This window comes from Drosophila miranda, chromosome XR (genome assembly GCF_003369915.1).
Source record: "Drosophila miranda strain MSH22 chromosome XR, D.miranda_PacBio2.1, whole genome shotgun sequence".
In the NCBI taxonomy this organism is placed as follows: Eukaryota; Metazoa; Arthropoda; class Insecta; order Diptera; family Drosophilidae; genus Drosophila; species Drosophila miranda.
In genome coordinates this window covers 17,327,013-17,343,106 of record NC_046674.1, presented here as the reverse complement: position 1 = coordinate 17,343,106, position 16,094 = coordinate 17,327,013, and the positions used below count along the sequence as shown (strand labels likewise).

Below are 16,094 nucleotides of genomic sequence, written 5' to 3'. Positions count from 1 at the left end.
GACTGCGGAGCGACTCCGACCGACTCGCCTGCATCGTCCGAGCCCGAGCATTACGCTGTCAAAAGTAGCGCGGAACTTCCGCATTGTCATCATGTGCCGGGTGCTGCGTTCGCCCAAGGTGTTGCGCACCTTCAGGCAGCGCTTCTCCGACAGGGCTCTTTTTTTTTCGCCCGTACCCAGGGGCGAGGACGCGGCGCTGGCACTCGCCGAAAGCCACGCCATGGCTGCTGGTGGGCCCGTCGTCCTCTTCGCCGGGCAGTTCAAAAATAGTCTCGAGACGGTGGGCCTCGACTTTGCGATGGTCTGCGATGGCGCCTGGGAGCCGGTGGTCGGCTTCAGGCTGGGCTTCGTGGCCAGGCGGCTGGGCTGCTGGCGGCTGGGCTGCTGGCGGCTGGGCTGCTGGCGGCTGGGCTGCTGGCGGCTGGGAGTAAGACTGGGCCTGGCGGTGCTCTGGCTCTTGCTCTTGCAGGCGCGCGGCGGCATTTGGCGCCGAACCACAGTCGCGGTTGCCACCGATCCTGCATCCCCCGGTATACTCCCAGCTGAAAAGAGACGAAATGAGAAATAAGTTACGACTGTCCGATGGCCGCAGAACCGAGTACTTCCTTTACCTTTAGCGTTTCCTTCAATTTTTTTATTTGCAGGCATTTTTTTTTAAATCTTTTTCCGGCTTTTCCGTATCCTGGGTAAACCTTTCGACTTCTCAAACGAGTCGATGAAAACTGACTGAGAAAACAGAGACAGCCCGAGACTGAAAGAGGTTCAGAGTGGGCTTTGCTACAATCAGAGACTGGCACTAAAACCAATTGTATATGCCCGCAGGCGTAGGACTCGGCCTCGGCCTCGCAGGATTCTGGACCCAGTCCTGGGCGGGCTGACCACGCTTTATGGAACATCCTGGTACCTGGTACCTCGTACCTCGTACCTGGTACTGTGTAGTCTATCAAGGAAACATGCGCGTAGAAGATCCTTCGCTCCACGTTCAAGATAAGGAATGAATCCCTTGCGGAATACATGTGTATCTTTTGCATGTGCAATCTCTGAAGACTTTGGGGTTGTCCTGCCGGCACCCGACTGGCTGGCACCCAAAGCGGGTCCTCCAACGATCACGGGCCGAGAAGAGGATAACCTGCCATCTGCCAGCTCCAAATTGTCAACCCAATCGGCATGGGCCAGGCAGGTATGATCCCCGACATACATGATCCTTCGTGCCTACCGGTGTACAACAACCAGGAGTGCCGGGAGGCAGCTATGAAGCCACCCCAGAGGGTCTGTAAGAGCTGTAAGTCTATCTACGCGCAGAATAACCCAAGTGCTTCGCCATTTCCCGTTCCACGGCTATAACTTTCGAGGGGATAAGAACTCAAATCTGTTTTCGCTGTTCCAACAGGTGTTGGAAGTGATAGAGTTACGGACAGTTACGGATAGTTATGGTATAGTTCTGGTATTGCACAGCCTTCGCTATAATATTGGACTATTTCCTATTTCCTGTCTATACTCCATCCGGTTTTCGATATTAAATCAGTCATTAATTTGTATGCAAAAGATGTCAAATCTTTGGATTTCCATTCCATATCGATTGTCGACATCTATCGGTATCGTGGAGGGAACGTGCGCTTGAGGGAACAGCTTAGTTCTCTTAGTTTGTTCGTCAATTTAGTAAGAAATAAAACCTAGAAACCCCTAACCTAGTGGCACGGGATTATTTGTAGATTCCTTCGAGCGTTTGCTCGCAGTTTATTCGCAATTTGTTCGCTATCGCTTAACTATCGAGAAGTGCTCGTGCTTCTAGAACCAGTTCCAGATTGAACGTACTCTTTTTTATACCCGATACTCAAAATGAGTATTGGGGTATATTAGATTTGTGGTAAAAGTGGATGTGTGTAACGTCCAGAAGGAATCGTTTCCGACCCTTTTTTTGTATGGTAATGGACGAAAGATTTTGCATTGTATGGTGGGGTTCCCCGAACGGAAAGCAAAAGAGCAATGGGCTCTCCCCCGTGTTGCACTGGAGGGGATTGGATATTGTTGAGCTTTTGGAAAGAGTTTTTGCTGGAGAAGTAGCTAAGTTTGTGAGGCGTTTAGTGCGAGAGAAAGTAGTAGAGTTGTTTTGGGAGTATCTGCCATAAATACTTACATATATTCATGCTATATCCATATCATTATTATTCTGCCTTATGCGCTATTGCCACAGCATCCTTTATAATATATTATTTCCATTAGCCATTCCATCTATTCTATACTTGTTTTTTCTCTAACTTTATAAGTCTGTAGTTTATATGTATTGTGGTCGAAGAGTGGATAGTTCTATATGCCACCTATAGTTACAGTAATCTGCATCTTCCATTATATTCTTTCTATTAATTCCATCATAATCCCCCCGTACATTCTAAATGCGAAAGAGTAGAGCAGAAAGAATAGGCGGACAAATCCAACAAGATAACGAAAATGTGCGTGTGAGCATGTCGGAATTGCGTGAATGAGATGTACGAAATTGGACCGTAGACAAGCGCTTGAGTTTTTTATTACGCTATTGAGAAAAAAAAATTCTATCATGTTTAAGTTTTGAACTAACATTTCAATGAAATCAAAACAGTTTTAAAGTAAATATTACATTATTCATTAGATTTATTATGTCTGTCTTAAGAGGTGGTATTTACATTCGGGAGCCATCTCTCGCAGACACCTGGGGCTCTTTGATGGGCGATAGGAGGAGGGTGCCCAGCACCTGGCCGCATTCGGGAAGATGGAGGGTGGAAGGTGGAGGGTGGAAGGTGCAATAATCTAAAACGGAGGCAGACTCTTGAGCCTCCTGCTCGTGCGCCGCACGAATGGTGCCGGCTGATTTCTAACGGCGTTTCGTCCAGCGCGAGCGACTTCGGGAGCAGCTACGGGAGGGACTCCGGGAGCAGCTACGGGAGGGACTCCGGGTGCGACTGCGGGAGCGACTCCGACCGACTCGCCTGCATCGTCTGCGATGGCGCCTGGGAGCCGGTGGTCGGCTTCAGGCTGGGCTTCGTGGCCAGGCTGCTGGCGGCTGGGCTGCTGGCGGCTGGGCTTCTGGCGGCTGGGCTGCTGGCGGCTGGGAGTAAGACTGGGCCTGGCGGTGCTCTGGCTCTTGCTCTTGCAGGCGCGCGGCGGCATTTGGCGCCGAACCACAGTCGCGGTTGCCACCGATCCTGCATCCCCCGGTATACTCCCAGCTGAAAAGAGACGAAATGAGAAATAAGTTACGACTGTCCGATGGCCGCAGAACCGAGTACTTCCTTTACCTTTAGCGTTTCCTTCAATTTTTTTATTTGCAGGCATTTTTTTTTAAATCTTTTTCCGGCTTTTCCGTATCCTGGGTAAACCTTTCGACTTCTCAAACGAGTCGATGAAAACTGACTGAGAAAACAGAGACAGCCCGAGACTGAAAGAGGTTCAGAGTGGGCTTTGCTACAATCAGAGACTGGCACTAAAACCAATTGTATATGCCCCGCAGGCGTAGGACTCGGCCTCGGCCTCGCAGGATTCTGGGACCCAGTCCTGGGCGGGGCTGACCACGCTTTATGGAACATCCTGGTACCTGGTACCTCGTACCTCGTACCTGGTACTGTGTAGTCTATCAAGGAAACATGCGCGTAGAAGATCCTTCGCTCCACGTTCAAGATAAGGAATGAATCCCTTGCGGAATACATGTGTATCTTTTGCATGTGCAATCTCTGAAGACTTTGGGGTTGTCCTGCCGGCACCCGACTGGCTGGCACCCAAAGCGGGTCCTCCAACGATCACGGGCCGAGAAGAGGATAACCTGCCATCTGCCAGCTCCAAATTGTCAACCCAATCGGCATGGGCCAGGCAGGTATGATCCCCGACATACATGATCCTTCGTGCCTACCGGTGTACAACAACCAGGAGTGCCGGGAGGCAGCTATGAAGCCACCCCAGAGGGTCTGTAAGAGCTGTAAGTCTATCTACGCGCAGAATAACCCAAGTGCTTCGCCATTTCCCGTTCCACGGCTATAACTTTCGAGGGGATAAGAACTCAAATCTGTTTTCGCTGTTCCAACAGGTGTTGGAAGTGATAGAGTTACGGACAGTTACGGATAGTTATGGTATAGTTCTGGTATTGCACAGCCTTCGCTATAATATTGGACTATTTCCTATTTCCTGTCTATACTCCATCCGGTTTTCGATATTAAATCAGTCATTAATTTGTATGCAAAAGATGTCAAATCTTTGGATTTCCATTCCATATCGATTGTCGACATCTATCGGTATCGTGGAGGGAACGTGCGCTTGAGGGAACAGCTTAGGTCTCTTAGTTTGTTCGTCAATTTAGTAAGAAATAAAACCTAGAAACCCCTAACCTAGTGGCACGGGATTATTTGTAGATTCCTTCGAGCGTTTGCTCGCAGTTTATTCGCAATTTGTTCGCTATCGCTTAACTATCGAGAAGTGCTCGTGCTTCTAGAACCAGTTCCAGATTGAACGTACTCTTTTTTATACCCGATACTCAAAATGAGTATTGGGGTATATTAGATTTGTGGTAAAAGTGGATGTGTGTAACGTCCAGAAGGAATCGTTTCCGACCCTTTTTTTGTATGGTAATGGACGAAAGATTTTGCATTGTATGGTGGGGTTCCCCCGAACGGAAAGCAAAAGAGCAATGGGCTCTCCCCCGTGTTGCACTGGAGGGGATTGGATATTGTTGAGCTTTTGGAAAGAGTTTTTGCTGGAGAAGTAGCTAAGTTTGTGAGGCGTTTAGTGCGAGAGAAAGTAGTAGAGTTGTTTTGGGAGTATCTGCCATAAATACTTACATATATTCATGCTATATCCATATCATTATTATTCTGCCTTATGCGCTATTGCCACAGCATCCTTTATAATATATTATTTCCATTAGCCATTCCATCTATTCTATACTTGTTTTTTCTCTAACTTTATAAGTCTGTAGTTTATATGTATTGTGGTCGAAGAGTGGATAGTTCTATATGCCACCTATAGTTACAGTAATCTGCATCTTCCATTATATTCTTTCTATTAATTCCATCATAATCCCCCCGTACATTCTAAATGCGAAAGAGTAGAGCAGAAAGAATAGGCGGACAAATCCAACAAGATAACGAAAATGTGCGTGTGAGCATGTCGGAATTGCGTGAATGAGATGTACGAAATTGGACCGTAGACAAGCGCTTGAGTTTTTTATTACGCTATTGAGAAAAAAAAATTCTATCATGTTTAAGTTTTGAACTAACATTTCAATGAAATCAAAACAGTTTTAAAGTAAATATTACATTATTCATTAGATTTATTATGTCTGTCTTAAGAGGTGGTATTTACATTCGGGAGCCATCTCTCGCAGACACCTGGGGCTCTTTGATGGGCGATAGGAGGAGGGTGCCCAGCACCTGGCCGCATTCGGGAAGATGGAGGGTGGAAGGTGGAGGGTGGAAGGTGCAATAATCTAAAACGGAGGCAGACTCTTGAGCCTCCTGCTCGTGCGCCGCACGAATGGTGCCGGCTGATTTCTAACGGCGTTTCGTCCAGCGCGAGCGACTTCGGGAGCAGCTACGGGAGGGACTCCGGGAGCAGCTACGGGAGGGACTCCGGGTGCGACTGCGGGAGCGACTCCGACCGACTCGCCTGCATCGTCCGAGCCCCGAGCATTACGCTGTCAAAAGTAGCGCGGAACTTCCGCATTGTCATCATGTGCCGGGTGCTGCGTTCGCCCAAGGTGTTGCGCACCTTCAGGCAGCGCTTCTCCGACAGGGCTCTTTTTTTTTCGCCCGTACCCAGGGCGAGGACGCGGCGCTGGCACTCGCCGAAAGCCACGCCATGGCTGCTGGTGGGCCCGTCGTCCTCTTCGCCGGGCAGTTCAAAAATAGTCTCGAGACCGGTGGGCCTCGACTTTGCGATGGTCTGCGATGGCGCCTGGGAGCCGGTGGTCGGCTTCAGGCTGGGCTTCGTGGCCAGGCGGCTGGGCTGCTGGCGGCTGGGCTGCTGGCGGCTGGGCTGCTGGCGGCTGGGCTTCTGGCGGCTGGGCTGCTGGCGGCTGGGAGTAAGACTGGGCCTGGCGGTGCTCTGGCTCTTGCTCTTGCAGGCGCGCGGCGGCATTTGGCGCCGAACCACAGTCGCGGTTGCCACCGATCCTGCATCCCCCGGTATACTCCCAGCTGAAAAGAGACGAAATGAGAAATAAGTTACGACTGTCCGATGGCCGCAGAACCGAGTACTTCCTTTACCTTTAGCGTTTCCTTCAATTTTTTTATTTGCAGGCATTTTTTTTTTAATCTTTTTCCGGCTTTTCCGTCTCTTGGGTAAACCTTTCGACTTCTCAAACGAGTCGATGAAAACTGACTGAGAAAACAGAGACAGCCCGAGACTGAAAGAGGTTCAGAGTGGGCTTTGCTACAATCAGAGACTGGCACTAAAACCAATTGTATATGCCCCGCAGGCGTAGGACTCGGCCTCGGCCTCGCAGGATTCTGGGACCCAGTCCTGGGCGGGGCTGACCACGCTTTATGGAACATCCTGGTACCTGGTACCTCGTACCTCGTACCTGGTACTGTGTAGTCTATCAAGGAAACATGCGCGTAGAAGATCCTTCGCTCCACGTTCAAGATAAGGAATGAATCCCTTGCGGAATACATGTGTATCTTTTGCATGTGCAATCTCTGAAGACTTTGGGGTTGTCCTGCCGGCACCCGACTGGCTGGCACCCAAAGCGGGTCCTCCAACGATCACGGGCCGAGAAGAGGATAACCTGCCATCTGCCAGCTCCAAATTGTCAACCCAATCGGCATGGGGCCAGGCAGGTATGATCCCCGACATACATGATCCTTCGTGCCTACCGGTGTACAACAACCAGGAGTGCCGGGAGGCAGCTATGAAGCCACCCCAGAGGGTCTGTAAGAGCTGTAAGTCTATCTACGCGCAGAATAACCCAAGTGCTTCGCCATTTCCCGTTCCACGGCTATAACTTTCGAGGGGATAAGAACTCAAATCTGTTTTCGCTGTTCCAACAGGTGTTGGAAGTGATAGAGTTACGGACAGTTACGGATAGTTATGGTATAGTTCTGGTATTGCACAGCCTTCGCTATAATATTGGACTATTTCCTATTTCCTGTCTATACTCCATCCGGTTTTCGATATTAAATCAGTCATTAATTTGTATGCAAAAGATGTCAAATCTTTGGATTTCCATTCCATATCGATTGTCGACATCTATCGGTATCGTGGAGGGAACGTGCGCTTGAGGGAACAGCTTAGGTCTCTTAGTTTGTTCGTCAATTTAGTAAGAAATAAAACCTAGAAACCCCAAACCTAGTGGCACGGGATTATTTGTAGATTCCTTCGAGCGTTTGCTCGCAGTTTATTCGCAATTTGTTCGCTATCGCTTAACTATCGAGAAGTGCTCGTGCTTCTAGAACCAGTTCCAGATTGAACGTACTCTTTTTTATACCCGATACTCAAAATGAGTATTGGGGTATATTAGATTTGTGGTAAAAGTGGATGTGTGTAACGTCCAGAAGGAATCGTTTCCGACCCTTTTTTTGTATGGTAATGGACGAAAGATTTTGCATTGTATGGTGGGGTTCCCCCGAACGGAAAGCAAAAGAGCAATGGGCTCTCCCCCGTGTTGCACTGGAGGGGATTGGATATTGTTGAGCTTTTGGAAAGAGTTTTTGCTGGAGAAGTAGCTAAGTTTGTGAGGCGTTTAGTGCGAGAGAAAGTAGTAGAGTTGTTTTGGGAGTATCTGCCATAAATACTTACATATATTCATGCTATATCCATATCATTATTCTTCTGCCTTATGCGCTATTGCCACAGCATCCTTCATAATACATTATTTCCATTGGCCATTCCATCTATTCTATACTTGTTTTTTCTCTAACTTTATAAGTCTGTAGTTTATATGTATTGTGGTCGAAGAGTGGATAGTTCTATATGCCACCTATAGTTACAGTAATCTGCATCTTCCATTATATTCTTTCTATTAACTCCATCATAATCCCCCCGTACATTCTAAATGCGAAAGAGTAGAGCAGAAAGAATAGGCGGACAAATCCAACAAGATAACGAAAATGTGCGTGTGAGCATGTCGGAATTGCGTGAATGAGATGTACGAAATTGGACCGTAGACAAGCGCTTGAGTTTTTTATTACGCTATTGAGAAAAAAAAATTCTATCATGTTTAAGTTTTGAACTAACATTTCAATGAAATCAAAACAGTTTTAAAGTAAATATTACATTATTCATTAGATTTATTATGTCTGTCTTAAGAGGTGGTATTTACATTCGGGAGCCATCTCTCGCAGACACCTGGGGCTCTTTGATGGGCGATAGGAGGAGGGTGCCCAGCACCTGGCCGCATTCGGGAAGATGGAGGGTGGAAGGTGGAGGGTGGAAGGTGCAATAATCTAAAACGGAGGCAGACTCTTGAGCCTCCTGCTCGTGCGCCGCACGAATGGTGCCAGCTGATTTCTAACGGCGTTTCCTCCAGCGCGAGCGACTTCGGGAGCAGCTACGGGAGGGACTCCGGGTGCGACTGCGGGAGCGACTCCGACCGACTCGCCTGCATCGTCCGAGCCCCCGAGCACTACGCTGTCAAAAGTAGCGCGGAACTTCCGCATTGTCATCATGTGCCGGGTGCTGCGTTCGCCCAAGGTGTTGCGCACCTTCAGGCAGCGCTTCTCCGACAGGGCTCTTTTTTTTTCGCCCGTACCCAGGGCGAGGACGCGGCGCTGGCACTCGCCGAAAGCCACGCAATGGCTGCTGGTGGGCCCGTCGTCCTCTTCGCCGGGCAGTTCAAAAATAGTCTCGAGACCGGTGGGCCTCGACTTTGCGATGGTCTGCGATGGCGCCTGGGAGCCGGTGGTCGGCTTCAGGCTGGGCTTCGTGGCCAGGCGGCTGGGCTGCTGGCGGCTGGGCTGCTGGCGACTGGGCTGCTGGCGGCTGGGCTTCTGGCGGCTGGGCTGCTGGCGGCTGGGAGTAAGACTGGGCCTGGCGGTGCTCTGGCTCTTGCTCTTGCAGGCGCGCGGCGGCATTTGGCGCCGAACCACAGTCGCGGTTGCCACCGATCCTGCATCCCCCGTATACTCCCAGCTGAAAAGAGACGAAATGAGAAATAAGTTACGACTGTCCGATAGCCGCAGAACCGAGTACTTCCTTTACCTTTAGCGTTTCCTTCAATTTTTTTATTTGCAGGCATTTTTTTTTAAAATCTTTTTCCGGCTTTTCCGTATCCTGGGTAAACCTTTCGACTTCTCAAACGAGTCGATGAAAACTGACTGAGAAAACAGAGACAGCCCGAGACTGAAAGAGGTTCAGAGTGGGCTTTGCTACAATCAGAGACTGGCACTAAAACCAATTGTATATGCCCCGCAGGCGTAGGACTCGGCCTCGGCCTCGCAGGATTCTGGGACCCAGTCCTGGGCGGGGCTGACCACGCTTTATGGAACATCCTGGTACCTGGTACCTCGTACCTCGTACCTGGTACTGTGTAGTCTATCAAGGAAACATGCGCGTAGAAGATCCTTCGCTCCACGTTCAAGATAAGGAATGAATCCCTTGCGGAATACATGTGTATCTTTTGCATGTGCAATCTCTGAAGACTTTGGGGTTGTCCTGCCGGCACCCGACTGGCTGGCACCCAAAGCGGGTCCTCCAACGATCACGGGCCGAGAAGAGGATAACCTGCCATCTGCCAGCTCCAAATTGTCAACCCAATCGGCATGGGGCCAGGCAGGTATGATCCCCGACATACATGATCCTTCGTGCCTACCGGTGTACAACAACCAGAAGTGCCGGGAGGCAGCTATGAAGCCACCCCAGAGGGTCTGTAAGAGCTGTAAGTCTATCTACGCGCAGAATAACCCAAGTGCTTCGCCATTTCCCGTTCCACGGCTATAACTTTCGAGGGGATAAGAACTCAAATCTGTTTTCGCTGTTCCAACAGGTGTTGGAAGTGATAGAGTTACGGACAGTTACGGATAGTTATGGTATAGTTCTGGTATTGCACAGCCTTCGCTATAATATTGGACTATTTCCTATTTCCTGTCTATACTCCATCCGGTTTTCGATATTAAATCAGTCATTAATTTGTATGCAAAAGATGTCAAATCTTTGGATTTCCATTCCATATCGATTGTCGACATCTATCGGTATCGTGGAGGGAACGTGCGCTTGAGGGAACAGCTTAGGTCTCTTAGTTTGTTCGTCAATTTAGTAAGAAATAAAACCTAGAAACCCCTAACCTAGTGGCACGGGATTATTTGTAGATTCCTTCGAGCGTTTGCTCGCAGTTTATTCGCAATTTGTTCGCTATCGCTTAACTATCGAGAAGTGCTCGTGCTTCTAGAACCAGTTCCAGATTGAACGTACTCTTTTTTATACCCAAAACTCAAAATGAGTATTGGGGTATATTAGATTTGTGGTAAAAGTGGATGTGTGTAACGTCCAGAAGGAATCGTTTCCGACCCTTTTTTTGTATGGTAATGGACGAAAGATTTTGCATTGTATGGTGGGGTTCCCCGAACGGAAAGCAAAAGAGCAATGGGCTCTCCCCCGTGTTGCACTGGAGGGGATTGGATATTGTTGAGCTTTTGGAAAGAGTTTTTGCTGGAGAAGTAGCTAAGTTTGTGAGGCGTTTAGTGCGAGAGAAAGTAGTAGAGTTGTTTTGGGAGTATCTGCCATAAATACTTACATATATTCATGCTATATCCATATCATTATTATTCTGCCTTATGCGCTATTGCCACAGCATCCTTCATAATATATTATTTCCATTAGCCATTCCATCTATTCTATACTTGTTTTTTCTCTAACTTTATAAGTCTGTAGTTTATATGTATTGTGGTCGAAGAGTGGATAGTTCTATATGCCACCTATAGTTACAGTAATCTGCATCTTCCATTATATTCTTTCTATTAACTCCATCATAATCCCCCCGTACATTCTAAATGCGAAAGAGTAGAGCAGAAAGAATAGGCGGACAAATCCAACAAGATAACGAAAATGTGCGTGTGAGCATGTCGGAATTGCGTGAATGAGATGTACGAAATTGGACCGTAGACAAGCGCTTGAGTTTTTTATTACGCTATTGAGAAAACAAAATTCTATCATGTTTAAGTTTTGAACTAACATTTCAATGAAATCAAAACAGTTTTAAAGTAAATATTACATTATTCATTAGATTTATTATGTCTGTCTTAAGAGGTGGTATTTACATTCGGGAGCCATCTCTCGCAGACACCTGGGGCTCTTTGATGGGCGATAGGAGGAGGGTGCCCAGCACCTGGCCGCATTCGGGAAGATGGAGGGTGGAAGGTGGAGGGTGGAAGGTGCAATAATCTAAAACGGAGGCAGACTCTTGAGCCTCCTGCTCCTGCGCCGCACGAATGGTGCCGGCTGATTTCTAACGGCGTTTCGTCCAGCGCGAGCGACTTCGGGAGCAGCTACGGGAGGGACTCCGGGTGCGACTGCGGGAGCGACTCCGACCGACTCGCCTGCATCGTCCGAGCCCCGAGCACTACGCTGTCAAAAGTAGCGCGGAACTTCCGCATTGTCATCATGTGCCGGGTGCTGCGTTCGCCCAAGGTGTTGCGCACCTTCAGGCAGCGCTTCTCCGACAGGGCTCTTTTTTTTTCGCCCGTACCCAGGGCGAGGACGCGGCGCTGGCACTCGCCGAAAGCCACGCAATGGCTGCTGGTGGGCCCGTCGTCCTCTTCGCCGGGCAGTTCAAAAATAGTCTCGAGACCGGTGGGCCTCGACTTTGCGATGGTCTGCGATGGCGCCTGGGAGCCGGTGGTCGGCTTCAGGCTGGGCTTCGTGGCCAGGCGGCTGGGCTGCTGGCGGCTGGGCTGCTGGCGACTGGGCTGCTGGCGGCTGGGCTTCTGGCGGCTGGGCTGCTGGCGGCTGGGAGTAAGACTGGGCCTGGCGGTGCTCTGGCTCTTGCTCTTGCAGGCGCGCGGCGGCATTTGGCGCCGAACCACAGTCGCGGTTGCCACCGATCCTGCATCCCCCGTATACTCCCAGCTGAAAAGAGACGAAATGAGAAATAAGTTACGACTGTCCGATAGCCGCAGAACCGAGTACTTCCTTTACCTTTAGCGTTTCCTTCAATTTTTTTATTTGCAGGCATTTTTTTTAAAATCTTTTTCCGGCTTTTCCGTATCCTGGGTAAACCTTTCGACTTCTCAAACGAGTCGATGAAAACTGACTGAGAAAACAGAGACAGCCCGAGACTGAAAGAGGTTCAGAGTGGGCTTTGCTACAATCAGAGACTGGCACTAAAACCAATTGTATATGCCCCGCAGGCGTAGGACTCGGCCTCGGCCTCGCAGGATTCTGGGACCCAGTCCTGGGCGGGGCTGACCACGCTTTATGGAACATCCTGGTACCTGGTACCTCGTACCTCGTACCTGGTACTGTGTAGTCTATCAAGGAAACATGCGCGTAGAAGATCCTTCGCTCCACGTTCAAGATAAGGAATGAATCCCTTGCGGAATACATGTGTATCTTTTGCATGTGCAATCTCTGAAGACTTTGGGGTTGTCCTGCCGGCACCCGACTGGCTGGCACCCAAAGCGGGTCCTCCAACGATCACGGGCCGAGAAGAGGATAACCTGCCATCTGCCAGCTCCAAATTGTCAACCCAATCGGCATGGGGCCAGGCAGGTATGATCCCCGACATACATGATCCTTCGTGCCTACCGGTGTACAACAACCAGAAGTGCCGGGAGGCAGCTATGAAGCCACCCCAGAGGGTCTGTAAGAGCTGTAAGTCTATCTACGCGCAGAATAACCCAAGTGCTTCGCCATTTCCCGTTCCACGGCTATAACTTTCGAGGGGATAAGAACTCAAATCTGTTTTCGCTGTTCCAACAGGTGTTGGAAGTGATAGAGTTACGGACAGTTACGGATAGTTATGGTATAGTTCTGGTATTGCACAGCCTTCGCTATAATATTGGACTATTTCCTATTTCCTGTCTATACTCCATCCGGTTTTCGATATTAAATCAGTCATTAATTTGTATGCAAAAGATGTCAAATCTTTGGATTTCCATTCCATATCGATTGTCGACATCTATCGGTATCGTGGAGGGAACGTGCGCTTGAGGGAACAGCTTAGGTCTCTTAGTTTGTTCGTCAATTTAGTAAGAAATAAAACCTAGAAACCCCTAACCTAGTGGCACGGGATTATTTGTAGATTCCTTCGAGCGTTTGCTCGCAGTTTATTCGCAATTTGTTCGCTATCGCTTAACTATCGAGAAGTGCTCGTGCTTCTAGAACCAGTTCCAGATTGAACGTACTCTTTTTTATACCCAAAACTCAAAATGAGTATTGGGGTATATTAGATTTGTGGTAAAAGTGGATGTGTGTAACGTCCAGAAGGAATCGTTTCCGACCCTTTTTTTGTATGGTAATGGACGAAAGATTTTGCATTGTATGGTGGGGTTCCCCCGAACGGAAAGCAAAAGAGCAATGGGCTCTCCCCCGTGTTGCACTGGAGGGGATTGGATATTGTTGAGCTTTTGGAAAGAGTTTTTGCTGGAGAAGTAGCTAAGTTTGTGAGGCGTTTAGTGCGAGAGAAAGTAGTAGAGTTGTTTTGGGAGTATCTGCCATAAATACTTACATATATTCATGCTATATCCATATCATTATTATTCTGCCTTATGCGCTATTGCCACAGCATCCTTTATAATATATTATTTCCATTAGCCATTCCATCTATTCTATACTTGTTTTTTCTCTAACTTTATAAGTCTGTAGTTTATATGTATTGTGGTCGAAGAGTGGATAGTTCTATATGCCACCTATAGTTACAGTAATCTGCATCTTCCATTATATTCTTTCTATTAACTCCATCATAATCCCCCCGTACATTCTAAATGCGAAAGAGTAGAGCAGAAAGAATAGGCGGACAAATCCAACAAGATAACGAAAATGTGCGTGTGAGCATGTCGGAATTGCGTGAATGAGATGTACGAAATTGGACCGTAGACAAGCGCTTGAGTTTTTTATTACGCTATTGAGAAAACAAAATTCTATCATGTTTAAGTTTTGAACTAACATTTCAATGAAATCAAAACAGTTTTAAAGTAAATATTACATTATTCATTAGATTTATTATGTCTGTCTTAAGAGGTGGTATTTACATTCGGGAGCCATCTCTCGCAGACACCTGGGGCTCTTTGATGGGCGATAGGAGGAGGGTGCCCAGCACCTGGCCGCATTCGGGAAGATGGAGGGTGGAAGGTGGAGGGTGGAAGGTGCAATAATCTAAAACGGAGGCAGACTCTTGAGCCTCCTGCTCCTGCGCCGCACGAATGGTGCCGGCTGATTTCTAACGGCGTTTCGTCCAGCGCGAGCGACTTCGGGAGCAGCTACGGGAGGGACTCCGGGTGCGACTGCGGGAGCGACTCCGACCGACTCGCCTGCATCGTCCGAGCCCCCGAGCACTACGCTGTCAAAAGTAGCGCGGAACTTCCGCATTGTCATCATGTGCCGGGTGCTGCGTTCGCCCAAGGTGTTGCGCACCTTCAGGCAGCGCTTCTCCGACAGGGCTCTTTTTTTTTCGCCCGTACCCAGGGCGAGGACGCGGCGCTGGCACTCGCCGAAAGCCACGCAATGGCTGCTGGTGGGCCCGTCGTCCTCTTCGCCGGGCAGTTCAAAAATAGTCTCGAGACCGGTGGGCCTCGACTTTGCGATGGTCTGCGATGGCGCCTGGGAGCCGGTGGTCGGCTTCAGGCTGGGCTTCGTGGCCAGGCGGCTGGGCTGCTGGCGGCTGGGCTGCTGGCGACTGGGCTGCTGGCGGCTGGGCTTCTGGCGGCTGGGCTGCTGGCGGCTGGGAGTAAGACTGGGCCTGGCGGTGCTCTGGCTCTTGCTCTTGCAGGCGCGCGGCGGCATTTGGCGCCGAACCACAGTCGCGGTTGCCACCGATCCTGCATCCCCCCGTATACTCCCAGCTGAAAAGAGACGAAATGAGAAATAAGTTACGACTGTCCGATGGCCGCAGAACCGAGTACTTCCTTTACCTTTAGCGTTTCCTTCAATTTTTTTATTTGCAGGCATTTTTTTTAAAATCTTTTTCCGGCTTTTCCGTATCCTGGGTAAACCTTTCGACTTCTCAAACGAGTCGATGAAAACTGACTGAGAAAACAGAGACAGCCCGAGACTGAAAGAGGTTCAGAGTGGGCTTTGCTACAATCAGAGACTGGCACTAAAACCAATTGTATATGCCCCGCAGGCGTAGGACTCGGCCTCGGCCTCGCAGGATTCTGGGACCCAGTCCTGGGCGGGGCTGACCACGCTTTATGGAACATCCTGGTACCTGGTACCTCGTACCTCGTACCTGGTACTGTGTAGTCTATCAAGGAAACATGCGCGTAGAAGATCCTTCGCTCCACGTTCAAGATAAGGAATGAATCCCTTGCGGAATACATGTGTATCTTTTGCATGTGCAATCTCTGAAGACTTTGGGGTTGTCCTGCCGGCACCCGACTGGCTGGCACCCAAAGCGGGTCCTCCAACGATCACGGGCCGAGAAGAGGATAACCTGCCATCTGCCAGCTCCAAATTGTCAACCCAATCGGCATGGGGCCAGGCAGGTATGATCCCCGACATACATGATCCTTCGTGCCTACCGGTGTACAACAACCAGAAGTGCCGGGAGGCAGCTATGAAGCCACCCCAGAGGGTCTGTAAGAGCTGTAAGTCTATCTACGCGCAGAATAACCCAAGTGCTTCGCCATTTCCCGTTCCACGGCTATAACTTTCGAGGGGATAAGAACTCAAATCTGTTTTCGCTGTTCCAACAGGTGTTGGAAGTGATAGAGTTACGGACAGTTACGGATAGTTATGGTATAGTTCTGGTATTGCACAGCCTTCGCTATAATATTGGACTATTTCCTATTTCCTGTCTATACTCCATCCGGTTTTCGATATTAAATCAGTCATTAATTTGTATGCAAAAGATGTCAAATCTTTGGATTTCCATTCCATATCGATTGTCGACATCTATCGGTATCGTGGAGGGAACGTGCGCTTGAGGGAACAGCTTAGGTCTCTTAGTTTGTTCGTCAATTTAGTAAGAAATAAAACCTAGA

At 49.0% G+C, this 16,094-nt stretch overlaps 5 protein-coding genes across 5 annotated transcripts in view; all 5 read right to left on the bottom strand.

Annotated features, from left to right (window-relative positions):
• The window catches only part of LOC117186677, a 1,199-nt gene extending 454 nt beyond the window's left edge, over positions 1 to 745 (bottom strand). Inside the window, exons 1-2 of the mRNA XM_033387723.1 lie at positions 612 to 745; positions 55 to 542 (exon numbers count right to left, since the gene is read on the bottom strand). Coding sequence (XP_033243614.1) covers positions 55 to 542; positions 612 to 648 — 525 coding nt within the window. The 5' untranslated portion in view covers positions 649 to 745. The remainder of the gene's footprint in view (positions 1 to 54; positions 543 to 611) is intronic.
• Positions 746 to 2,602: 1,857 nt separating this feature from the next.
• On the bottom strand, positions 2,603 to 3,491 carry LOC117186591 (splicing factor, proline- and glutamine-rich-like). The gene is made up of 2 exons (XM_033387559.1): positions 3,273 to 3,491; positions 2,603 to 3,203 (listed from the first exon to the last, which is right to left on the bottom strand). Exons 1-2 carry the CDS (start codon positions 3,307 to 3,309, stop codon positions 2,785 to 2,787), a joined length of 456 nt encoding a protein of 151 aa, XP_033243450.1. The 5' UTR covers positions 3,310 to 3,491; the 3' UTR covers positions 2,603 to 2,784.
• A 2,086-nt stretch (positions 3,492 to 5,577) lies between these two features.
• Positions 5,578 to 7,285, bottom strand: LOC117186675. The gene is made up of 2 exons (XM_033387721.1): positions 6,228 to 7,285; positions 5,578 to 6,158 (listed from the first exon to the last, which is right to left on the bottom strand). Exons 1-2 carry the CDS (start codon positions 6,262 to 6,264, stop codon positions 5,578 to 5,580), a joined length of 618 nt encoding a protein of 205 aa, XP_033243612.1. The 5' UTR covers positions 6,265 to 7,285.
• A 4,156-nt stretch (positions 7,286 to 11,441) lies between these two features.
• On the bottom strand, positions 11,442 to 13,301 carry LOC117186674. Its single transcript, XM_033387714.1, has 2 exons — positions 12,091 to 13,301; positions 11,442 to 12,021 (listed from the first exon to the last, which is right to left on the bottom strand). Exon 2 carries the CDS (start codon positions 11,961 to 11,963, stop codon positions 11,442 to 11,444), a length of 522 nt encoding a protein of 173 aa, XP_033243605.1. The 5' UTR covers positions 11,964 to 12,021; positions 12,091 to 13,301.
• Positions 13,302 to 14,086: 785 nt separating this feature from the next.
• On the bottom strand, positions 14,087 to 15,239 carry LOC117186558 (nitrogen regulatory protein areA-like). Its single transcript, XM_033387499.1, has 2 exons — positions 15,024 to 15,239; positions 14,087 to 14,954 (listed from the first exon to the last, which is right to left on the bottom strand). The coding sequence occupies exons 1-2, from the start codon at positions 15,058 to 15,060 to the stop codon at positions 14,269 to 14,271; spliced, it is 723 nt and encodes a 240-aa protein (XP_033243390.1). The 5' UTR covers positions 15,061 to 15,239; the 3' UTR covers positions 14,087 to 14,268.
• Positions 15,240 to 16,094: the final 855 nt, after the last annotated feature.

Bases quoted from the DNA above. Each gene is read 5' to 3' on its own strand.
- LOC117186591 (XM_033387559.1), bottom strand. From the start codon at position 3,309: ATGCCTGCAAATAAAAAAATTGAAGGAAACGCTAAAG. The intron at 3,204-3,272 runs GTAAAGGAAGTA...GTCTCTTTTCAG, and splicing joins AATTGAAGGAAACGCTAAAG to CTGGGAGTATACCGGGGGAT.
- LOC117186675 (XM_033387721.1), bottom strand. From the start codon at position 6,264: ATGCCTGCAAATAAAAAAATTGAAGGAAACGCTAAAG. The intron at 6,159-6,227 runs GTAAAGGAAGTA...GTCTCTTTTCAG, and splicing joins AATTGAAGGAAACGCTAAAG to CTGGGAGTATACCGGGGGAT.
- LOC117186674 (XM_033387714.1), bottom strand. From the start codon at position 11,963: ATGCCGCCGCGCGCCTGCAAGAGCAAGAGCCAGAGCACCGCCAGGCCC.
- LOC117186558 (XM_033387499.1), bottom strand. From the start codon at position 15,060: ATGCCTGCAAATAAAAAAATTGAAGGAAACGCTAAAG. The intron at 14,955-15,023 runs GTAAAGGAAGTA...GTCTCTTTTCAG, and splicing joins AATTGAAGGAAACGCTAAAG to CTGGGAGTATACGGGGGGAT.